Source organism: Ursus arctos, unplaced genomic scaffold (assembly GCF_023065955.2).
Source record: "Ursus arctos isolate Adak ecotype North America unplaced genomic scaffold, UrsArc2.0 scaffold_17, whole genome shotgun sequence".
In the NCBI taxonomy this organism is placed as follows: Eukaryota; Metazoa; Chordata; class Mammalia; order Carnivora; family Ursidae; genus Ursus; species Ursus arctos.
In genome coordinates, this window is record NW_026622841.1 from 45,159,414 (window position 1) to 45,185,517 (window position 26,104).

Sequence of the window (26,104 nt, forward strand, 5' to 3'; positions counted from 1 at the left end):
CTTTGTGTAAAATCTGTGTAACTGTAAGTTTATATGAGCCTGTATCTGTTTCATAAATCCGCTTTAGCCTTATTGGGTGCAGGTTTTCTGGAGTCCCCGAGGAGGTGGTTAGCGGATGGATTGTTGAAGGACAAAGTAGGCTGCTTAGGTTTCAAGGCCCAGTGCGTTAAGGGAGAGATCCATTGTTACTGCAGCCTCGCACCCAAGTTCAGTTCATTGACTATGAACCCGTTGTGCCACAGAGTCCGAGTCCGAGCGGTCCCTGAGTCGACTGGAAGCCGCGACGGCGTGCTCCTTGGACGAGGAAGGAGAGCACTTGAGCAGTAGAAAACACAGAATGTCAGAAGGAAAAGACTGTGGTGGTGGAGATGCTCTCTCCAATGGCATCAAAAAACACAGGTAGGATGGCCTTTAACAGTTACCATTGCTGACTTTTTCTTATAAAATACTTCTGGTCTGTGAAGAAAAGCATGCCTTCTCTTTGTTTTTCCCCCACTCTGTGTTTATATTGCTCTTACCACCTCAGAGAAAGGATTTAGCTTGAGTACTGTGTGCATTGGAGAGAAGAGCATCATCTGTACTTGTAGGAACAAAGCATACAACTTGGGGTTAGCAACCATGGTTTCGGGAAACATAAATCCTTTAGTTGACAGTTTAGCTCTTCTGAGCTGCCTATTGCAATTGATGCCAGGCTCCTCTTTTCATCATACATCTTTTATGACTCTGCCTCCCTGTGCTATTTTAGTTTCTGGTCATTCGATCTTCTTGTTGGTTTTATGAAGAGTGGATGGTAATATTGCCTGCCTGTTGATACAATTTAGTTACATTTAAACAAAGACTTTTATTAAGCTCCAGGGTTTTTTGAACAGATCCATTTTATACTGTCTAATGACATTAGTATCTTTTTATTCCCTTGATGATTTCATCCTAGAGATTGTCCCAAATTCCTGAGATGCAGCAGACACCAGAGCTCCCTGGTTTCCGCACAAGTGTGCACACACAGTGGCACGAGTGCCCGCTGCTATTCGTAAAATATTTGATCAAATTACAGGTTAAGGATAGATCCTGGTGTCATTTTAAAAAGCACTTGGGGGTAAGAACTTATTAACAGTTAATTTCTACAAGATCGTTTTTGTTTAATACTTGTAGGTTGTGTAACTCTCACTCCATTTCTGTGCCATGGTTCTGGTCCTACTTGGTCTCAATTATTGTTCTTTCAGGAAAAAATGTACATATCACTTCTGATTTATGTGTATTTGCCCCTTGCTAACAAAATGGTCTTAGTGTATGCTTATTTTGAAAACATCAGCGAGTTACAGGTAACGAACTAATTAAAACCAGAGTTTTCTTTTGTTTGGTGAGAGGGTGTCCTCTAAACGCACTTACCGACGGAGTGTACTGTTGCAGATTACGTGGTGAGCAGTGAGTGTCCTTCCCGATTGCCTTCCGCAGTTTCTGTCTGCTCCTTTGGGAATCCAGGGCTAGTAAGTTCTGTGTGGGACATGAAATCCCTAACAGGAAACCTGGCAGGCCTCCCAGTCATACGTCCTGATGGTCTGGTGAGAACACAGGTGAAATCTTTTGATGTGAGAAACCTACAAATCGCTGAAATAATTGTTAAAATAGCAGAAAGAGCCACTGTGCTTAGATGCTTTCCTAGCCTAGGGTGGGAGAGGCATTTCTCTACTGCTTTTCAGGGCCCAGGAGCCCTGGTGTGTGTGCTTTCATCATAACAGTAGTTACTGTGCACTTGACAGAAATTTATTCTGCTATATTTGTATATTCTGTGTTGCATCTTAATTAGTCAAACCCAGAATGGTAAGATGAGAAAGTTAAGGTGAAATTGTTCAAAAATGAAATCAGGGCTGGGGCGCCTGGGTGGCACAGCGGTTAAGCGTCTGCCTTCGGCTCAGGGCGTGATCCCGGCGTTCCGGGATCGAGTCCCACATCAGGCTCCTCCGCTATGAGCCTGCTTCTTCCTCTCCCACTCCCCCTGCTTGTGTTCCCTCTCTCGCTGGCTGTCTCTATCCTGTCGAATAAATAAATAAAATCTTTAAAAAAAAAAAAAAATGAAATCAGGGCAGGTCACTAAGAAAAACTACAAAGGAATGCAGCTCTAGGTAGTGACCTCGCCAGAAAAGTTAAACTGACAAATGAGCTGCAACTTATTAAGCTTGTAAATGTGATAAAATGTTCTTTAGTTATTTAAAAGAAAAGAGGACAGTTTAGGAAATTGTCAGCAATCAGGTATGTGGGGAAAACATAACAGTTTCCTGTTTGTAAAAACTAATTGTTAATGGGCTTTTTTTTAAGCCCATATTTTGCCTAAAGTTCTTTCTAATCAAATAAACCGAGCATATGCCATAAATAATTTATAAAAGTTTCATTTCAGAATAGGAGAGTAAGTGGAGTATTCAATGTTATCAAATCCCTGTTGCCTGTGCCCTCAATTGCATGATAGGTAATCTGCATTCATAATGGGCAGTTATTGTGATAATATGAAGAATAATTTAAATCAGTAGTAATTTTGATGATGTTTTTAGAAAAGCAGATATAGGGGCGTGAGGTGGCTCAGTCGGTTAAGCATCTGATTCTTGATTTGGACTCAGGTCATGATCTCAGGGTGGTGAAATCGAGCCCCGAGTTGAGCTCCGTGTTCAGTGCAGATTCTGCTTGTCCCTCTCTCTCTGCCGCTCCCATGCTTGTGCTTACTTGTCTCTCATTTGTGAGGTGGGGGGAGGGGAGAGGGTGAGAGGGAGCCGGGAGGGAGACAGCGAGTACAGCAGGGAGGGTTGAGTTGCTTTGTGGAAAATTAGCCTACACCATGCTATAGTCAGGTTTATATTTACAGGACTTCTTGTCATCTTGGCTGTGTTCCATAGGATCGGTTCTCTCCTCTTGGACTAATTTATGAAATGTATACAGAGCTCTAATCTTTTAACTCGTTAGCAGTTTGACCCAAGTTGTTATATTTGATAAAAATGTGGATATTTATTTCATCCTGTCTCTGGATGTGGCATAAAAGATACTAATGTAGAATAGAGTATGAAACATTGGATCCGTGTTATGATTCCGTAAATGTTATTTACTGTATTAATAGCATTAATAAATAAAAGGAGAAAAACATACCATCATCCTAATAGATAAAAAGCAGGGGCGCCTGGGTGGCTCAGTTGGTTGAGGGTTGGACTCCTGATTTCGGCTCAGGTCATGATCTCATAGGTTGTGAGATTGAGCCCCGTGTTGGGCTCTGTGCTCACCATGGAGTCTGCTTCAGATGATCTCTCCCTGTCTTTCTGTCCTTCCCTTTGCTAGTTTTCTCTCTCTCTTAAAAAGAAATAAATTCTAAAAATCTTAAAAAAAAAAAAAAAGGTCATTCATGATTAATAAATATCTTAGCAAACCACAAATAGAAGAGGACCTCTCTGATCTAGTTAAAAGTTACAAGAAACAAATTACTTAGTGAGATATTAAGCACCGTAATTATAGCATCAGGAATAAGACAAGGATGTCTGCTGTCGTCTTTGTTATTCAGCATTATTTGGAGGCCATAGTCAGAGATCTAATATACCCAGGAGATTTGGAAATAAACAGAACCATAAGAATCTACGGACAGATTGTTAGAGGTGGTAAGGAAGTTGGGTTGCTCTTATACAAAGTCAGCTTCTTCCGTTTCTGTGTACCATCAACAGACACACTGCAGCTAAAACTGGGAGGGTGGGTATTGAGAGTATCTATTAAAAAGTCTCATACCTAGGAATAGATTGTAGCAAAAAATGTAATATTAAATCTTACTGAAAGACCTAAAACTTACTGAGAAGGCAGATACATTGTCATAAAGATGTTTTTGCGAGATTGATCTGCAGATTCCTTGGAAGTTGAATCATGGATTCTGAAATACATATTTAAGCACATAGGGTTTCGAAGAGCCAAGAGACTGCTCAAGAACCAGGTTGGGGGAAAGGAAGGCATTTGTTCTACCGCATGTCAAGACTGATGGTCAATCTTTAGTGCACAATTGTCCCGGAGGCAGACTGACCTGTAGAATGGAAGTAAAAAGGTCCCAAGACCCACCCATCTGGAAACCTAGTGTCCGTAGTAGAGCTGGAACAGCAGGTCAGCGAGGGGAAGAATGGGTTGTTAGGTGCATGGTACTGAGATAGTCATTTACTGGGCACCCTCCAAAAAACCCAAAAAGGAAACAGATCCTTATTTCATATACACAAATATTAAGAAATTCTAGATGAACCAAACACTTAAATGTGAAAGAGCAAAACTTAAAAACTTTTGGAAAGAAATATAAAGTATCTGCTGTTTTGAAATAGGGAAGAATTTCTTACAACAGGAATATGATAGGGACTAAGTTTATATCTGATTCTAGTTAATGTACTTGTATTTCTATTGATATATTTACTTGAATAAGCCTTCTCTCTATTCTTTAGTAAATGTGGCTACGAATCACAAAGGTTTATTTTGCTGAAATGGCAGATTAGGACTCCAGATGATCGCTTCATTTACCATTTCTTTATCCTTCGTGACTGCTTTAGAATTGAATGATTAGGTCGCCAGATAACAGCTGTCTTCTGTGTAGAAGTCATAACAAAGAATATGCTGTCAAGTTGAAGTCAAACCTTTAAAGAGATTGAGAATGCAAGCTAAGACAACGAAATGTTGTTAGTGATAAAAAAATTATTCAACTTTAGGGGCGCCTGGGTGGCACAACGGTTAAGCGTCTGCCTTCGGCTCAGGGCGTGATCCCGGCGTTACGGGATCGAGCCCCACATCAGGCTCCTCCACTATGAGCCTGCTTCTTCCTCTCCCACTCCCCCTGCTGTGTTCCCTCTCTCTCTGGCTGTCTCTATCTGTGTTAAATAAATAAATAAAATCTTTAAAAAAAAAAATATTCAACTTTGAATACATCTAATCACTAGAATAAAACCATCTTGGTTTTGAAATCTCCCTGCAGATACTGGACAGATTATCTGCTTTCAGACTTGATTAGTTCAGGGCACAGAGTTAGTAACAAGTCACCTCCCACCCCAGATGTCCTCTGGTGCCCTGCACAGAAAAAAAAATACTCTTGTCTGTCAGGAAATGTTTGGGGTAACTCCCTATTGTCATGTAGTGATCAGGGTCACATTAGCAGGAGTCCAGATACACCTCTGATTTTCAAAAGACCCAAGAATTGTGGAAGAATGAGCAAGAGCCTACCCAGAACTACCCAGATCTGTGATCGGGCCTGTGGGCCGATGGGACCAGCAGCTCCAATGACATGGTGAATCTACACTCTCAGCCTTCTCTTTGTCCTAGAGTACTAATTTACTCTGGAAAGTAGAGGGCTGTAGTTTTTTTTCTAAATAGAAAATTTAAAAGATAGTATCGCTAAAGCGCACAGCTACTGTGGGGCCTCCCTTTTCAGCAATCTGGACACAAGCCTGTCTCAGCAGCCTGGGAGAGCAGAGCACTAGAGACGGAGAAGAGTGAGAAGCTCCAGGAGAAGCGGTAGAGAAGGAGGATGCTTGACCCTCTAAGAGACGCAGAATTTGGGCCAGGGTACCTCTGAGTGCGTGGGAGGCGGACCTGGCAGTCCTGGAGCTGCAGCTGGCTATCAGGGTTGGGCGGCAGCGGAGAGCGGACCCGTGGGACAGATCGGCAGGTTGGATGCCCACAGGCCACTCTGACTACATGTGACACCCACCTTTCCAACAAAACAGATTCCGGGATTCCTGGACCAGTAAGAACTTGGCAGGTGGGAGCTAGGCACCCAACAAAAAGTGTTCAAATGCAAAAAGCTTATCTAGAACTAACAAACTGTTAGGCCAGGGAGTCACTTGGGATATATTAGAAAGGAAAAGGCAAAGACCAGTAGGGGTCTACATTTGTGATAATTACCTTCCCGAAATTGCCAGAAATTACTCTAGGAAAGCTGAGACCTCTTTTCACAGAATTCACCTCTTTCAGCCCTAGTTTAAAAAGCAGATAGAGGAGTTGCTCTTTTAAAAGCAGGTGCTGAGGTCCACAGGACCACCTCCTTATCTTGCCCCCACCCCTAAAACACCTCTTTTGGGCTTGGGGCTCTTTAAAACACTGTCGGAAAAACAATCTTTCCAGTTGTAGCATCTGTAAGCAAATGATAATGAGATACACTTTAACCCAACTCCAAGGGCTCATTCAAATCTATTCTAGATCATTGATTTTTTGTGGGCAGATGAGAGTGGTTTTCTAGGGCAGCCATAATCTGCAAAGCTAGGCTTGAGTGAGCAAAATAACAAATAGCTAATGATTTGTGTTGTTTGCCTTGGATATGAAGAAGAGTAAAGAATACATTTTCCGGCGCAAAATCCCATTTTAGAAACTATTATGGGAGTTTTCAAACCCATATACAAGTAGAATCATATAATGAACCCCTCATACCCATCATTCATCTTTGGCATCTATCATGTGCCCCACTTTGTTTCATCTCCAGACCCCCCCCACCTCCTATAATTTAAGAAATTATCTTTAAAATGATATCAAATCCAAAATATAGTTTCATCTTTAATTTAATGTGAATCTTTAAAACATTGGGACTCTTATTTTCTAAAACCACAGTGCCATTATGATACCTGAAGAAACCAGTGTCTTTAATTATCATCAAACAGTATTCATTTTTTCCTGGTTGTCTCATAAATGCCACTTAGTCGTTAGATCTAAAATGTCACTTAATAATAAAAATCCAGAAGGTCTACAATACTGCATTTGGTTTATATGTCTCTTCAGTCTCTTTTAATCTCTAGATTTCTTCTCTTCTTCCTCATCTTTTTCTTGCCAGTTATTTATGGATGAAACCTGGTCATTTGTCCTGAGAGTAACCCACAATCTGGATATTGCTGGTTGCATTCCCATGGTGTCACTTAATGTATTCTTTTACTCCTGAATTGCCTATCAACAGATGGTTGGGTGTAGAGGCTCAGCCAGATCCAGGTTTGAGTTGTTTGGCACAAAGCACTTCATAGGTGTATCTGCTGTTATGTCCTTTGGGAGCACACGCTGTCTGGTTTTCCTTTTTATAACATGGAGATTGATTTCCTGGGGTGTCAGGCATTGTCAGTCTGACACATCCATGATAAAGTTGTCCAACAGCCTTGAACCTAATGATTTTAGCAGCCACCGTTGATCAGTATCTACATCCTTGTTTTATTCGGGTCTGCAAAATGGTCGTATTACATTTCTGTCATTCCTTCTACTTAGGTAGAACCGTTTAGTAAAGAAAAAACTTCCCATTATCTCTTTTCAGAATATGTTGGTTCCCTAACATCGTCCAGAGGTGATACATGAAAATATGGTTTGGGTTGCATAAACCTCTTATGGTTATTTTTCCCATCTTTGGCCAGAGGGAGCCCCTCTGTGTCCTTCTGACAGGACCCCAGTTAGTTATAATTTTTTTTTTTTTAGGTATAACTTTAATACAGTAATTCGGTTGCCCCTGAAAGCTGCTTTGCTTTCTGATACAAAGAGATGTTTCAGGTTTATCTGGTATGCTTCCTGCCCCAGATCTAGAGTTGGCTTTTTCTCTAAGGAGCCACATTTCATTTTAGCAGGAAATAATATTTAGCTGTAACAATTCCTGTAGTAAGAATGTTCTGTACTACTGGGTTGGCCACAGTTCTCAGTCTTTTTCATTGGAGAGAGGTGAGCCCCTGCCCCTTGCAAGGAAAAGTGCTTCATGAGTTCATACCAATATACTCACAGTTAAAATTTTGGATTCTAGGGTGTTCCTTCTAATTCCTTTGATTTTATTTGCAATTTATGGTTCCTTTTTTTTTTTTTTTTTAAGATTTTATTTATTTACTTGACAGAGACAGCGAAAGAGGAAACACAAGCAAGGGGAGTGTGAGAGAGGGAAGCAGGCTTCCTGCTGAGCAGGGAGCCCGATGGGGGGCTTGATCCCAGGACCCTGGGATCCTGACCTGAGCCGAAGGCAGGCACTTAATGGCTGAGCCACCCAGGTGCCCCGCAATTTATGGTTCCTAATGACATTTATATAATTTCCTATTTGCTTTAATATGTTAATTTCACACACATATACTCACATAGAAATACTGTACTAACACGGCTGCTGAAAAGAATTTCAGAGTTCATTTTAGTTCTTTTTAATATATTCCTTCTGGAATGTACAGTCAGCGTTGTGTTTGAAGGTCACTTTTGCGTGGTTAAACTACTAACTTGTTACACAGATAGGTTCATTTGTTTCATATGCTTTTTAGAGATTCCCTTTTGACTTAGGTTTTTTAGAGTTAAGTGAAATATTTACATGATTTCAAAGTCAAAAATAAAAAACAAAATATGTTTAGAAAAACCTAGTTTCCATTCTTATCCCCTCACTGTTGTTTTCCTCGTCCCCCTAAATGTAATCATTATTACAACCTCCTAATTAATTTGTTTTTAATATAAGCAGTGTTAAGATATATTCATATTCATTTTTTAATTATGAAAGATACTGTACAACTTCACTTTTTTTCCCACTCAACATATGCTAATTCCAATTCTTTTGGTCTCACATTCCTTGATATTAATCAGTTGGGTTATTTTTCTACAACACTTAAAAATTACATATGTGCGTGTGCCTACACGTGCATATTTTGAGTTGAGATGATTCTCTTTACATTTTAAATTGGTGATACATGCATGTGCTTTAAAGTTCAGGAATGTAATAGGGCATGTTTCACAAATTTTAGCTCTCATTTTTTAAGTTAGCCCTGCCCCTTCCTTTCTCCAAATGCAATAATTAGGATTGCATTTAATATTGCTTCTTCATACAAGTGATAGAAAATGCATACATACAGTTCTTGAACCTGCTGTGTGTGTATCTATCTATATATATCTATATAGTTATTCAGCAAATATGTTTTGTTGAATAATTGCCCCTCTTCTATTTAAGATGCTGAGGTTACAAAAATGAACAAAGTCCTTGTTCCTATAGACTGTCCATTTCTTTTTTTTTTTTTTTTTTTATTCGACAGAGATAGAGACAGCCAGCAAGAGAGGGAACACAAGCAGGGGGAGTGGGAGAGGAAGAAGCAGGCTCATAGCGGAGGAGCCTGATGTGGGGCTCGATCCCATAACGCCGGGATCACGCCCTGAGCCGAAGGCAGACGCTTAACCACTGTGCCACCCAGGCGCCCCAGACTGTCCATTTCTGAACGGAGGGAGGTTTAGCATCTTTTTGTGTATTTAAGGTCTATTTGTATTTCTTTTTCTGTGAATTGTTCATATGCTTTGCCCATTTTTCTATAGGAAAGCTAAACTCACCAATTTTCAGTGCTCTATAGTATCATTGGAGAAACTAACTTTGAAATGTAACATGGGCTGAAAATATTTTTTTCCGGGTTTGCCAACAGGAAACAATTCTTAGAATTTTTAGTTCTTAACACATAGTGGAAAATACATTTACTAAAACACTTTAATAAATGACACGGTTAATCCTACTTTTGTTTCTGAATTTTACACACATATGTATACATGCTCTTTGAAAAAAATATGTAAGTGACTTAGAACAATGTAGTTATTAAGAGCTACCTGGGTTTGAATCCCATATCTATCACTTTTCTGACCTCAGCAAGTGATAATTTTTTTGAAACTCTAACTTTCTCATCTGTAAATGGATGTAATAATAGGGACTACCTTATTGGCTTATGATAATTGAAGAGAAAATCTATGTAAAGCACTCATAATGATTTTGTCTAATTAAATGTCAGGTACTATTAAAAGTAGAAAACTGATAAACCCTCGGCAAAAACAGGTAAATGGAATTGTTTTGTTTCTTTTAACTTAAAAGGTCTTTGGATGAGTTTTAGAAGTTTAAATTGTCCTTTAGACTGAAATTTGGGGAAGAGGTAGCTGAAATGAAAGTGTCGATCTTGGAATAACATTGTTACCTTTAGTAAATGTGAAATAAGAAAAATCGTCCCCACATTTAACGTCTTCTGTGGTTGATTTCCATTATGTTTTATAATGATATAGTTGAAACATGGCTTTTCTTTCTGTTGCCAGTAGAAAGGCGTGCCTGGTCTCCACAAAGCTGGTTGTAAACTTAGATTGTCAGAAGTGTAAACAAGAGGTGACTGGAGGCTTAAAGCTCTGTTATTCATTCCTTGGTCCCTGGAGATTACTTTCCCCATACAGAGGTCTCATTACTTCTCCTTTTGATCCCTAGGCTTTTTGAATCTCCTAGGTAAATATCCAATTTCTATTTCAAGTTTGCTTTATATACACTTAAAATCCTCAGAATATCAAAGGGAAGAAGTTAAATATTTAATAGAATAGACATTCATGCTTGGCATCTTGCTCTATTTGAACATACACCCTCCGGATGAACACAGGGTTTTGAATGCCTAGGAAATATCTTTCAGGGTAACTTAGTCTTTTAATGCCCTGCCTTTTTCTACTTACCCAGTGCATTTCTTAATTCCAGTAATTCATATACTGGGCATCTTGACTTCCGATGGCATATGGGATTTGGTTTTTACAAATACATTGAAGTATCTCCTTCCCATTGGAGCTGTGCTAATCTAAATTTTGCCTAAAGGAGAAAACTGCCTCTGGGGACAGAGTTTTTCAGTATTGTTTGCTTTGCTTATTAGCTCAGGAACAATATTCTTCTTTCAGAAAACACCATATATAATAATAAGGATTTCCAAGGTAAATAAAATTGAGAAGTGATTGTTTTAAAAACAAAGAGTTCCTTTAACAATTTATTGCTTTGTGCCTTTAAATCTTCAGAAAAATTTGGTTTTTATACAAAATTTTCTGGGATGCCTGGGTGGTTCAATCAGTTAAGTGTCTGCCTTCGGCTCAGGTCATGATCCCAGGATCCTGGGATTGATTCCCACATCGTGCTCCTTGCTCAGCAGGGAGCCTGCTTCTCCCTCTGTCTGCTACTCCCCCTGCTTATGCACTCCCTCTCTCTCTCTCTGACAAATAAATAAAATCTCAAAAAACCCCAACTCTCTCAAAACCTATTGACTGCATAAAATGCAATATATCCTAATCGTGCAGTATAATCTGCTGTTGAGTCATGTTGCTATAACACCATGTTGAGGCAGGATTTGAAACCTTAGGATGTCATTCCACGTTGCCGTTGTAAGTATTCTGAAAGCCAGTTCCTTGTTAATGCAGCAGTGACTCCCGTTCATTACACATCCTGGCTCTTAACGGGGAAGCATTGTGCCGCTGCATCTGACAAATGTGGAAAATGTAAATAACTGTAACCAGGAATGCATCCTGTTATGATGGAATAAGATAATCTGATAATGTGGTACAACAGAGTACAGCCAGCTTTTAGGAGGAGGTGGGAGAGAGAGAGCATGACGTTAAACCAATGCCGATGTAAAATAGTGTCCTTGCTGGACCTTAAGAGCCCATTTGAGGCCGTTGACCATTCTCAGCAAAACAGACTTCTGTGGGTGAACCATAGTAGATAGTTAATAACCATAGATTCTCCACAGTATTGTTTTGCTTTTGTACTTTGGCGTTTTTGGTCTCTTAATATCTTAAGTACATTGCCACAGACTCTAGTAGGTGAAAGTGTAACATGATCATAAGGTGATTGAGAACCATCAGCTTAATGGGCTGTCGTTCTGGCTCTGTGACTTAGTACAGCTCTCTGGCTTTAGTAAGCATTTAATCTGTGCACACGTCAGCTGCTTCATCTCTAAAATGGGCAATGCCCTACAAAAGTACAGTCCGGTAGAGGGTGGCTAGAACCTAGGTCTGTCTGTTTCTAAAGCTGCTGTCTTCCAAATGTATTCCAACCCAGGGCTGTTTGCGGTATTGTGCATACTATTAATGTCTGCACTTTTCATTTGGATTATAAATTGATAGATATAATGTACTTTCACAAACTCCATAGCTTCTGATTCTCAAAATATCTTTCAGTTATAGGAAGGGCAGGTATTATATCCTCAATTTTACAAATGAAGAAATTCAATCACAGAAAGGTTAACTTGCCCCAAATCCCTTAGCCAATAAATGATAGGGCCTGCATTCAACCAGGTTTTCTGATTTTAGTGCCTTTGTGCTTTTCTTAAAATTTAGAATCTTCACAGATATTTAGAATAACAAAGATTTATATACCTAGACAAAGGCTTCATATGCTTAAATTTAAGATAATTTGTCCCAGTCTTTAATTCAGTTGTTTCTTTTATGTGATAATTTACTGTGAATTAACAACATAGTTCCAAAGCCTTTATTAAGCATGCATCTGCTGTTGGCTCAATGCTGGGCAGTATTACAAATTAAAGTGGACATGCAACTAGTCTCTGGGCCTTTTTAAGCTTCCACTTGTATTAACATGAGCGTACAAAGGAGCACATGAGTGTATTGAAAGTTCTGCCAATTTTAAACAGATCTGGTATATGTTCTTAAACACTCCTAAAGGGGGAAAATCATTTTATTTTCCTATAATCTCCATTATCCACCAACTTCCTACCAAGGTAGACTAATCCAAAGGATTCAGGAATAATTACAGGTGTGTTTTTATGCAAATTACTTGTTTTTCCTCAGTAATTATGCGTTCTCTTAGTGAAAACCAAGCTTTTGGGCTATTTTCCTTCAGTATATGATTGACATATTCTATCAGAAAGAACAAGAAAATCTCAGAAGGCCAGGTACACTACTTGGATCTGACTGTGTGTTTTAGGACACTGTGTAGTCTTTCTTAGCAGAAGAAACCTTCTTAGGAAAGAGGAAGAACGCTGTCCTTTGTAGTACAGGTATTTCACTGTGCCCAAAGCAGTCAGAAAGGAAACTGAAGGGAAACTAACATACACGTTGGATATCACCATGGAGGTATTACGTGTCACAGAGCAGGAAGGAACTAGAAATTCGACTCTCCCTAGAAATTCTATCCGTCTTGATGGTAAGCAGTCAGAAGCATCTCAGATCATTAAAAAAGGAAGTTAAATCAGGCTGTTGAACTGGCTAAAGCAGATTACAAACAAATTGTTAACGTTCATTCTGAAAGAGTAGGTGTGGTTTAAAGGGAAATAAGCCTAAAAGGTCCAGAGCCAAGGAAAGAGGCAAGAGTGGTATTGGCACTGCTATCATTCAGTCCATCTCTGCTTCTCTTTGTGTCTTCTCTTGTTAACTATTTTTTGCATAGTCCCCAGACTCTTGTTTCAGGGATCCAAAGCCCTTGTCTTCAATGTTTGGGTAACATACAGCCCATTAAACACAGTCTTGCTCTGGAGTTGCATTCAAGGATCAGCGGTGGCCATCGAGCACTCAGATCTGCTCCAGGGTCTCACCAGACCTTGCACTGCCTGTCCAGCTGGAACATATTCAAGTTCCAAAACAGGACATTTCTTCGTATAGAGTCAAGAAAATCTTTTGTTTTTTTTTTTCAAGAAAATTCTGATATAGTCAGAAAAGTCTTCTTTTCCCTCCCCTGCCAATGAAATTGCTAGCAATAAAACAGCCTCAGATCCTTTCTGGAATGTGGGGAGGTATTAGTAGAAGATTCTGCTCACCATCTTGATGCCTTTCTGCTCCTTAGCTGTACACACTGTGAGGCTTAGGTAAGTAAGCCTTCGTGTGAGACAGGGAGGAAGATCACTGGCTCTTTTCTGTGCCATACACACCATGCATTTCATCAGTTTCCGTGTCCTTAAAACCACTTCCTTTAGGTCAAAACGGCCTTACCACGATCTACTCACTTGGCTTCATTTCAGTTACTTCACATCTGTTCTAGCACCCATTGCATGAAATCTAGTTACTCTTAGAGATAAGGGTGAGCTCCCTGTCCCTAGGCGAAGGTCTGTTTTTCTGCCCTACCTTCCTCTCAAATAATGCTGAGCACCGTGAAGTTGGCCTAAAGTGAGGGGTGCAGCTGCCCAAAAGGACATCTTCTTTCTAAACTGAAAGGCTAGTTCATAGGTACAGTAGTCCCCCTTTTCTGCCAGGGGTACCTTCTAAGACCCCCAGTGGATGCCTGAAAGCACAGATAGTACTAAACCCTATATACACTGTTTTTTCCTATACATACACACCTATGATAAAGTTTAATTTATAAATTAGGCACAGTAAAAGATAAACAATAGTAGAAAATTATAACAGTATACTGTAATAAAAGCTATGTGAATGTATTCTTTGGGTCAAGATATCTTACTATACTGTATTCACCCTTCTCGTGATGATGTGAGATGATAAAATGCCTACATGATGAGGTGAGGTGAAGGACTTAGGCATTGTGACATAGCATAAGGTGACTTTGTGACAATAAAGCAGAAGGAGGATCTCTGTTTCCAGACAGTGAAGCGAAACCAGGAATAAAAGGGACTACTATATGTTCTTATCAGTCTGCTTTGGCTTAGAAATGTGATGGTTTTCTAGGCTCTCCTGTTATTCCAGTAATGGTGATAAATTAACAGGAGTAGGAAGTACACTTACTATGTTACTAAATTGCTCAATGAATCCTAAGTTTTAGAAAGCCAGTATGAAAATAGTTTGAAATTCTGAATGTGCAATTTTGACTTACTAAAATCAAAATAAGTAAAACCTTTTGTAAAACAAATATAACCACCTAACCTCTTTGCTATGCAGAGCCAGATTTATTAAGATTTATTAATCATAGATATTTTCTAATTTAAAAGATCAAAAAAGAAAAATCTCAAGTTAGAAAAATATACAGCAAAACCAAATAGTAATATTCAATAATTACATGAAATTATCCCAGTAAGCTTAAAATAAGAAACCAGGTTGTTAGATTTTTTAAAAGCTGTGCAATAATTAGAAAGGCATATGACTCTTAGACTTGTACCAACTTGCTTCCAAGACTCTAGGCTAATTTTAGTTGAAGATGTCTCAGAGCAGGTTAAATAGCCAGCTGTCATCTAACCCCATCACCTTTGTGTCTGACTCAGCCCAAAGTCATGGCACGGGCTGATAATCGGCTTCAGAATGGCATTCTAGTTATGCAGAGAGAACTTGCAGCTCCTATGTTGTCTGAATTCAAACCTGGAAGTTGGTAGAAGGTACATTACCATATCAGTCATGCAAGAAAAGAGTTGTAAGTGATGTGCTGTATTTTTTAAGACCTGTCGAACCTCACTTTTATTAAAATGAAAATAGGTAGATTTGGGGATTTAACTGCCCTTTGTAGGTAAATTTTAGGTATTTTAATTATGTTGATTTCAATATATTAGCTTATAAAATATTTCGTATATAAGATGCTTTCAAAGACCTTTTTTCCCCCAAAGGTCTTAAGCCTCCACATGTATTACAACTGCAGTTTTAATTAATGTTACATGACTAAGAACGAAGGAATAACAGTTTTTTTTAAGACTGTGGAAATAAATCTTAGCAACTCTGGAGGGCAAACCTTATTTTTTCTAATTGTATGACAGTATAATTTTCATAATGATAAGACCAGATTGAAGCAATTTAAGCTGAAATTCTTTGAGTTGAATGGCCAAAGAAACTAGTTTTACTCCCAGATTTAAATGTTAAGATAATATGAAAAACCATATCCATTTTTTAGGCAGTCAGGTAAACTCTTATAGGTGAATTGTGGTTGGAAATTTTTAGTTTTACCTTATTAAAATAAGATTTAATATTGGTTTCAAATATCTTAATGATTTCAAATCTCTAAAACTATTTAGATGAAGAAGTGACAAGTTCTAAAGCAAAATCCAGAAAATGAAATTGTTCTTGTGTTTTCGGGTTTTTTTTTTCCTTAAGAGGGGGGGGAGAGAGAGAGAGAAAAAAAGGGTGAGGGGAGGGGCAGAAGGAGAGGGATGGAGAGAATCTTAAACAGGTTCCACGCCTAGCACAGAGCCTGACTTGGGGCTTGATCTCACAACCCTGAGATCATGGCCTGAGCTGAAATCAAGAGTCAGATGCTTAACCCACTGAGCTACCCAGGAGCCCCCAGAATATGACATTTTGAAACAGAAGTATCTCAACTATATACATTCTTGAATATTTTATTGATCCTGCCTCCTGTTATCAAAACCACTCATACTATGAGAAACAAACTGAGGGCCTCAGAGGGGAGGGGGATGGGGGAATGGGATAGGCTGGTGATGGGTAGTAAGGAGGGCACGTATTGCATGGTGCACTGGGTGTTATACACAACTAATGAATCATCGAGCCTTACATCGGAAACCGGGATGTACTGTATGGTGACTAACATAATATAATAAAAAATCATTAAAAAAAAAAACCACTCATAGTAGTTGGAATTCAATGAATATTTGTGAAATGAATGTTTGTAGGGTTTTTATTTTCACTTGATAATTTTTAAAAATTTTTATTGAAGTATGGTTGACATACAATATTAGTCTTAGGTGGACAACAGTGATTCAACATTTCTGTACATTACACAGTGCTCACCACAATAAGTGTAGTTACCATCACCACACAACATTATTACAGTATTATTGATTGTATTCCTTATGCTACTTTTCATTCCTGTGAATTATTTTTTCAATTGGAAGTGTGTACCTCTTAATCATCTTCCCCTATTTTGCCCACCCTCCCCACCTCCTTCTTCTCTGGAACCACCAGTTTGTTCTGCATATTCATGACTCTGTTTCTGTTTTGTTTGTTCATTTAAGTGAAATCATATGGTATTTCTTTCTCTGACTCCTTTCACTTAGCATAATATGCTCTAGGCCCATCCACATTGTCACAAACAGTAAGATCCCATTCTTTTTTATGACTAATATTCCATCGTATATATACCACATCTTCTTTATCCATTCATCTATCAGTGGACGCTTTTGTTGCTTTCATATCTTGGCTATTGTAATGATGCTGCAATGAACATAGGGGTGCATATATCTTTGAATTCATGTTTTGGCTTCTTCAGAAAAATACCCAGAAGTGAATTGCTGGCTCACGTGGTAGTACTGTTTTTAATTTCTTGAGGAACCTCCATACTTTCTCCATAGTGGCTACAACCAGCCAACAGTGTGTGAAGGTTCCCTGTTCTCCACATCCTTGCCAACACTTGTCATTTCTAGTCTTTTTTAAAGTAAATATTCTGACATGTGTGAGGTGATACCTAATTGTGGTTTTGATTTGCATTTTTGTGATGAGTGATGTTGATTTAGTATCTTTTCATGTGTCTGTTAACTGTATGTCTTCTTTGGATAAGTATCTATTCAGGTCTTCTGACCACTTTTGTTTGGACTTTCTTTAGTGTTGAATTATATAAGTTCTTTATATATTTTGGATATTAACCCCTTACCAGATATATCATTTGCAGATATCTTCTTTCATACAGTAGGTTGCCTTTTCATTTCATTGATCATTCCCTTTGTTCTGCAAAAGCTTTTTATTTTGATGTAGTCCCAGTAGTTTATTTTTGCTTTTGTTGCCCTAGCCTGAGGAGACCTATCCAAAAAAATATTGCTAAGACTGATGTCCAAGAGTTTACTTACCTATGTTTTCTTCTAGGAGTTTTATGGTTTCCAGTCTTATATTTAGGCCTTCAATCCAGTTTGTCTTTGTATGTGGTGTAAGAAAGTGGTCAGTTTATTCTTTTGTGTGTACCTATTCAGTTTTCCCGGCACCATTTATTGAGAAGATTTTTCCCCCCATTGTATGTTCTTGCCTCCTTCATGGTAGATTAATTGACCTTTATAGGCATGGTTTATTTCTGGGCTGTCTTTTCTATTCCACTGATTTGGGTCCTTTTGTGCCAGAATGGTAGTGTTTTGATTACTGTAGCTTTTGTGGTATATTTTGAAATCAGGGAGCATGATACCTCTAGCTTTATTCTTCTTTCTCAGTATTTCTTTGGCTCTTTGGGGTCTTTTGTGGTTCCAAGCAAATTTTAGGATTATTTGTTCTAGTTCTGTGAAGCATGTCTTTGGTATTTTAATAGAGATTGCATCGAATCTATAGATTTCTTTGAGTATTACAGACATTTTGACAATATTTTTTCAGTCTATGAACTTGGAGTATCTTTCCATTTACTTGTGTCATTGTCAGTTTCCTTCGTCAGTATCTTACAGTTTTCAGAGCACAAGTCTTTCACCAAATTGGTTGAATTTATTCCTAGGTATTTTTGTTCTTTTTTATGCAATTATAAATGGAATTGTTTTCTTAATTTCTCTTTCTGCTACTTCATTATTAGTATACAAATAGGACGGATTTCTGTATATTTTGTACCCTGCAACTTGACTAAATTTATCAATTCTAGTAGTTTTTTGGTAGAGTCTTTAGGGTTTTCTCTATGTAGTAACAGGTCATCTGCAGATAGTGAGACTTTTACTTCTTCGTTAATCAACTGGATGACTTTTTTTCTTGTCTGATTGCTGTGGCTAGGACTCACAGTACTGTGTTGAATGAAAGTGGCAAGAAAGGGCATTTGTCTTCTTTCTGATCTTAAAGCTTCCAGCTTTTCACCATGGGATATGGTGTTAGCTGTGGGTTTGTCATATATGGCTTTTATCATGTTGAGGTACGACTCCTGTATACCACTTTGTGGAGGGTTTTTATCATAAATGGATGTTGAATTTTGTCAAATGCTTTTTCTGCGTCTATTGAGATGAGCATATGATTTTTACCCTTCATTTTGCTTATGTGGTGTATCGCGTTGATTGATTTGTGGATATTGAAACATCCTGCATCCCTGTAGTAAATCCCACTTGACCATGGTGTATAACCCTTTTAATGTATTGTTGAATTTGCCTTGCTAATACTTTGTTGAAGCTTTTTCATCTTTGTTTATCAGGGATATTGGCCTGTAATTTTCTTTTTTTTGTAGTGTCTTTGTCTGGTTTTGGTATCAGGGTACTTCTGGCCTCATAGAACAAACTTGGAAATGTTCCTTCCTCTTCCATTTTTTGGAAAAGTTTGAGAAAGATAGGTGTTAACTCTTCTTTAAATGTTTTGTAGGATTCACCTGTGAATTCATCTGGTCCTGAACTTCTGTTGGGAGTATGATTACTAATTCAGTTTTATTACTAGTAACCTGTTTGTTCAGATTTTCTGTTTCTGATTCAGTCTTGGAAGATTGTATGTTTCTAGGAGTTTTTAATCATTTCTTCTAGAGTATTCAGTTTCTTGGCAGATAATTGTTCATTATAGTCTTTTACAACCTTTTGCATTTCTGTGGTGCTGTAATTTTTTCTCTTTCATTTCTGATTTTATTTTGGGAGACAGTCTTTTTTTCTTGATGAGTCTGGCTGAAGGTTTATTAATTTTGTTTATATCTTTTCAAAGAACCATCTCTTATTTTCATTGATCTTTTCTCTTTTCCTGGTTTCTATTTTATTTATTCCATTCTGATGTTTATTATTTTTTTGCTTATACTAACTTTGGGCTTTGTTCTTCCTAAAGTTCATTTAGGAGTAAGGTTAGATTATTTGATATATCTCTTTTTGAGGTAGGCCTGCATCACTATAAGCTTCCCTCTTAGAACTGCTTATGCTGTAGTCCTAGATTTGGGAATGTTATGTTTCCATTTTTATTTGTCTCAAAGTAATTTTTTTGATTTCCTGTTTGACTTCTTTGTTGACTTTTGGTTGTTTAGTAGCGTGTTGTTTACGCTTCATGCATTTGTGTTTTTTCCAGTTTTTTCTTCTTATCATTGATTTCTAGTTTCAAACTGTTATGGTCATGAGGAACCTGGGTGGCATAGTTGGTTAAGCAGTTCACTCTTGGTTTCAGCTCAGGTCATGATCTCAGGGTCCTGGGATCAACCCCTGCATCGGGCTCCTGGCTCAGCGGGGAGTCTACTTCTCCCTCTCCCTCTGCTTGTGTTCGCTCACTCACTGTCAAATAAATAAATAAAATCTTAAAAAAAAAAAAAGAATTTAAATAAATCTGTAGCAAGAGCCTTCCGTGTTCTCAAGAAGTAAGTGGAGAGGTGAATAAGAATGTGTGTAGAAATGTATCCTTTCAGATACAGAGAATGAGTTGTACCTTCCATGGTTCTTTGTCCTAACCAAGAGCTAAGGGGTAGAGAGGAGTAGTACATTTCCAAAAATGAAACGTGATACCTTTCACATGACTTGTAAGTAAGAATATGTTCACCCAATGATGAGAATACATTTACCCATGTGATGAGGCTTCTTTGGATATCACTTCCTTTCACCCTTTTTTAAAGAGTAGATTTGTGAGCTGTATTCCAGATGGACTGTTTCAAGTATGATTATCCATAATTTGTGAGAATGAAATGACTTTTTATTACAGCCATGATTGACTCCTGTAACATTGTTTTAAAATCTAATCTTCAATTTTGTGAATATAATTTTATAGTTTATTTCCAGTGACTTCCTATTTTGGAAAACTGTTACGGTTTGGGTGATTAGTTAGCATCAGTAATATAATAGAAATTAAAGATGATTAGATTCAAATAATTGTGTGGATCCAATTATATGTGGATTTTTTTCAATCAATACAGTACAGTACTATAAATGTATTTTCTCTTCCTTATGATACTCTTAATATTTTTTTCTCTAGCTGACTTTATTGTAATAATATAGTATATAATATATATAACATACAAAATATGTGTTAATCAGACTATTTGTGTTATCCATAAGTCTTCTGGTCCAGTAGTGGACTCTTAACAGTTCAGTTTGGGGGAGTTAAAAGCTATACACACATCTTAAACTACGTGGGAAGGTCAGTATCCCTAACCCCTGTGTTGTTCAAAGGTCAGCTATATTTAAATTGGGACTTGGGGAAGAAAGGATTTGGGTGGGGGAGAAGAATTCTGGTAGTTGAGAAGAGACAGAAAGTACATTCGGCAAACAGATATACACACAAAAGTTCAAAATAAATATATGTGCACATACACATTTTCAGTATTATAATTAAAGATGTATTAAAATCACTCTTTGAAATTATTTTCTTATTTAGTTCATTGATTTGATCTTGAATCGAAGGTAAGAATTAGATTTTGCGGGGCGCCTGGGTGGCACAGCGGTTAAGCGCCTGCCTTCGGCTCAGGGCGTGATCCCGGCGTTACGGGATCGAGCCCCACATCAGGCTCTTCAGCTATGAGCCTGCTTCTTCCTCTCCCGCTCCCCCTGCTTGTGTTCCCTCTCTCGCTGGCTGTCTCTATCTCTGTCAAATAAATAAATAAAATCTTAAAAAAAAAAAAAAAAAAGAATTAGATTTTGCTTTTCTCATTATCCAAATGAATATTCTACTTAAATTTATGATTCAGAATTTGATGGTGTTCTTTTTACCTCACTTGCTACTTATCCTTTATCTCTTATTTTTTCACTGATTTTCTTTGGCCCATTTTTAACTTGAGATGTTAGGGAAAACCATTTATTTTAAAACACTGAGCATGTGGCACATGCAAAATACTCTGTACCGTGAGGGATACAGAGGAGAGTAGGACATAATCTCTAATCTTGGGGAGATTACACTTCAGTGAGTGGGGGACATGTACACAAATGATGGATAAATACAGATAAGGAAAGTAAAGAATTGTGATATTTAAGCAGATTGTGGAACACTAGCCTACCTCAGTGTTTTAAATTTGAATGTTAGAGCTGCTTTTAAAATCCCATTGCTAACGGCATGTTTGAGTTCTAGATCATTCCCCAAGTAGATACTGAGAAAAACCTGAATGGAGGAGCCATGTTTCAAGTCTTCCCCCAGTAATGTACTTGGTGAAAGGAAGTACCTTCTAGCCTGAAGACAGGAGTCCGTTTATTTTTTTAAAAAATGTCCTCAGCCCACTGGTATCCTGTCAGAAGGGAGACCACTGGCTCAACCAGTCATTATCCTGTGTGTGTAAAAGCCTTGCTACGTGTGTCAGAACCATTTCACAGTCTGCTTTTCTGTAAGGTAACAATATACTTCTTAGCTATTTCTCTGTGCAAAACTTTATATAGTTAGGACTATTGTTCAATAAACATTTTTTAGATCATCTTTTGAAATTGTAATTAGTAAATTATTCATCCAGAAAGTATTAGTAGTTTTAAATCTTTAACAACTCAGAAAAATGAGATGGTTTTCCCCTGAAGTAATTAATAACATCAGTATCCACTTTATGTTGACAGTTTCTGCTTGCCAGGCACTGGGATGAATGTTCTACGTCACTGACAAAGTCTAATAGTAAAAAAATACCTATTTAAAAATTTCTGACCACATAATATATGTGTATAAATGTGTATCTGTGTATTTTTGGAACTGAATTTTCATTTACAATACCTACCCTTGCTAGTTGTAGTCTGTTTCATTTTTTTTTTAAATGCTGGTTATATGAAACATTGCATTGAGTTTACAAACCACCAATGAATTAGACTAAAAATTTAAAAAACTCTACTGTGTATGCATTGTCTCATTGGAACCTTACCATGATATGAAATTTTTACGTCTGTGGATTTACATATATATTTCTAAATGGAAACACTGAGGCTTGAAATAGGTAGTTACTTGTTGGAGTTTGTACAAATCAGGTGGCAGCCAGGGCTCCGAAACCTATAACTAAGGATCTGGAGTTAAAGAATCCTGGTTCTGCCACTCATTAGATGTGTGACCATGGATAAGTTATTTAAGGAGTGCTTAATAATTATAGCATTATCTTGAGGATTGCGGTGGTACATGTTAAGTGGTTAACACAGGATCTAAGATGGAGTGAACACTCAATGTTAGTATTAGTACTCAAGCACTTTGTCTTGGTAGAACTAGTTAGAGTTAGCTCAGTGCTACTGTGATGTCAGAGCATTTGTGAAATGTTGCTTGTAAAAAAAAAAAAAAAAAAAACCCCTCCTGAACTTTTTCTGTTCTCCCTGAGGCATACAGATCAATGATCAAAGGTCTTTTTAAACGATGAAAGGTAGAATGAAGCTAAATGAAAATGCAGACTATTAAGATTCCTGGAAGTGTGGGTGAGAGAAACGTTGGAGAGAGAGCTCGTGTATTCTTGTGAGAGGGACATGGGTGACTTCACAGGCCTCATTTTAAAAGGCACAGGGGACAGGACACTGGGATCTTACATCACAGGTGGTCAGCAGTGAACAAGCAAGGGCTCACCCTAAAGGTCCCTAGTTATTTTTATGTGAAGATAGGGGCTTGAGACACACCTATATTTTTTTTGTCATTTAAAGAGTTAAAACATCATTGAAAACTCTGGCGTGAAGGAAGCCTTTTTAAATCAAGACACAAAACCTAAAAGCTATTTTTTTTAAAAAACCCATAAGAGACATATTTGTGCAAGTTTTTTTTTCTTTAACCTGCAAATGATTCTCTTTGCAGTCTACATGATAGAAGATTAATACCTGTTATATACAACAAATTTTTAAAAATTGACAGAAAAAACCCAGTGGTATAAATGATATAAATAGGCAGTTTACATATGTTTAAATTCAAATGGTCATTAAACATGAAAAGATGTTCTGACTCACTAGTCAGAAAAAAAGCAATACAGTGTGATTTTCTAATAGACTGATGAAAACTTGGGTAAGAACGCTTTGTTGATGCTGATGCTGGTGGAGATTTCAGGAAAAGTGCTCTCATAGATCGGCGGTAAAATGTGAAGTCAGTAAAACCCTTTCAGAAAGCAGTCTGGTAACATCTGGGGAGATGTAAAATAGGTACACTTCCGGACCCAGTAATCTTCTGTCTAGTACTGCGTACCATAGAAATGAAAACATCAGATTTAAAAAGAAAGACAATGTATTAAGATGTTTTTGCTGCATTTTGGGGCAAAAGAATGAAAAAAGTGAACGCCTTTTGTGGAGAATGGCAAAGTGTATTTTCCTGTACGGTATTCTCATCATGGATTATGATTCACTCATTGAAAGGATTAGTTTACCATTTGACTTGAATAAATTTCCACAAAACATGGAATGGGAAAAGCAAACCATAGACAAGTGTGTATAACTAGTATTTTGGTTTGGAATCTTAGAGTCAGAAATCTCCATTGTGCGCACACATGCTCTCTTTGTGACTATTTGACAAAATATACAAAAGTATAGAAAAATACTTATCAGGTAAGAATAAAATGAGAAAGGACTGCATTAAAAATAAAACCAGTGGGGCACCTGGGTGGCCCAGTCGGTTGAGCATCTGACTCTTGATTTCGGCTCAGGTCATGATCTCAGGGTGGTGAGATCAAGTCATGTCAGCTCCAGTCTCAGTGGGGAATCTGCTTGGAATTCCCTCTCTCCCTCTGAACCTCCCCCTGCGCTGGCTCGCTCGCTGGCTCACTCTCTCAATAAATAATCTTAAAAAAAAATAATGAAAGCAGCATGCATGATATGATGCTGATACAAAGTTACACATATGTGCATGTGTACCTGTATGTAAAGATATTAGAAAGATACACTTGTTTATGTCTATCAACTCGGAGGGGTGTCCTTGATTATATTTAGTGAGAAAAACATTGTGATCTGTAGGGTAATATTTCAGTAAAAGAATATATACTTGTATGGGCGTGTTTGTGCAAAAAGTATGGAAGGGAGTCCTCTAGGCTGTTATATTGGTATTGGAGATGGGAAGAGATGACTGGCTTGTTTATCCATGGATTGTTTCAGTTGGCATATGACATATTATTTTATGATTTGAAAAATGAACCACATACTTTTTTCTCATTATGTTTGACTTGGTAGGTAAATGCTTGAGATAATCTTTGTTGTAGGTTATGCTGGTTTTGATATAGAACTTGAACTTTTGAAAATTTAAGAAGATTACAAAACTTTATGAATTAAGGAATTTACCCTTTTTTCTGCAGTGATTATTAATAGAGTGAAGTCTTTTTATCTTGTCCATAGAGAAAATAGATAGCTATTTAAGTTTCAAATGTAGATTATGATCTAATGTGTATAGCCTCCCCGGACTTGGTTTGGCAAATTATACTATAAACAGAATCAGAAGACCAGTGACAGACTTGAAAGAAGTTTTCTACAATGTAGGTGGTGAGTAAAATGTTTATAAAATCCAGAAAGCTCATACAAATTGAGAAGCTAATTTAGTGGGGAGATGATATCACCAGTGACTATGAATGTTTTTATCTTAATATGTGTGCACTTTATAAAGAAAGAATTTTTTAAAGTTTTGAAGACTGATGTACAGGTAAGAGACTGAGACTCGGTTGCCACGAGGCTCAAACTGCCCCGGGCATCACTCTATCCTCAGTACAGATCGAGCTGCCACGTAAGGTGGATGTGCAGCTGCGCAGTCTGGGCTTGGAGGTCTGTCCCAGGTCGTGCAAGTGGGCTGTGGCAAGAGTGTGTGCTTGTGGCCCTGGTTCGCATCCCATGATTCTTTACGTACTCTGTGAAAAAGAGCCCGCGCCCAAGGATGATGCTGTTTCAGTAGAGTACACGCATGCCCGTGCACAGGCCCTGTGGGGCTCACGTGGGCTCACGAAAGAAGCAAACCCGGAAATCCTGGAACACCTCACATCTCCTTCCAGCCTCAGCTTCATTTTTCCTGCCTTCATTTTATAATCTTTTTCTACTTTTTTTCAAAGAGGCTCTGTGAGTTGGGGTGCCTGGGAGACTCAGGTCATGATCCCGGGGTCCTGGGATCGAGCCAGGGAGCCTGCTTCTCCCTCTGCCGGCAGCTGCCCCTGCTGGTGCACTTGCTCACTCGAGCTCTCTCTCCCTCCTTCTCTGTCTCTGAGTGTTCTGTGTTTACTAGAGTTCCCCGTGCAGCAGGAGCAGGAGGCGGTGGGCCTGGTGTCCTGCACGTGGATCCTCAGGGGGTGTGCGGGTCATGGGAGTTTGAGTGGCGGCGTCAGGCTAGCCTCACGTGTAGTGTCTGCCGTCAAAAACTACCTGGGGTCTGGGGGATAGTGATCTCCTGAACTTGAACAACTGTATTTTCAGAATAAGGGGGATTCCAGCACAGCATTTGTTAGTCACACCTCATGAACGAATTTGGTTCCGTTTGGGGTCTGTCCACAGCACTGGGTAGGGGGGATAATGGCCGGGTAACACACTGAGCCGATCGCATCACACAGATAAAACAACCGTGGTGGGACTTTTCACTCAAAACCATTTATTGTGTTGTTGTGTGGATCATCGTAATGTCATCTGTATGCTTGAAAATAGAACCAGGACATATCGCTCTCAGTCCCTGGTACAGGGTGTTTTCTGTCTGTGTGAAGAAAAAAAGGAAGCATAGAATTCAGGATATAATGACT

General features: G+C 38.3%; 1 protein-coding gene across 9 annotated transcripts in view; it reads left to right on the forward strand.

Moving 5' to 3' along the window:
* OSBPL1A (oxysterol binding protein like 1A) overlaps positions 1-26,104 on the forward strand; it is a 229,285-nt gene that overhangs the window by 161,798 nt on the left and 41,383 nt on the right. For all 9 annotated transcript variants that reach the window (XM_044382896.3, XM_044382897.3, XM_048218561.2 and 6 more), the window contains one exon: positions 243-399. In XM_044382896.3, the coding sequence (XP_044238831.2) occupies positions 243-399 (157 nt within the window). The remainder of the gene's footprint in view (positions 1-242; positions 400-26,104) is intronic.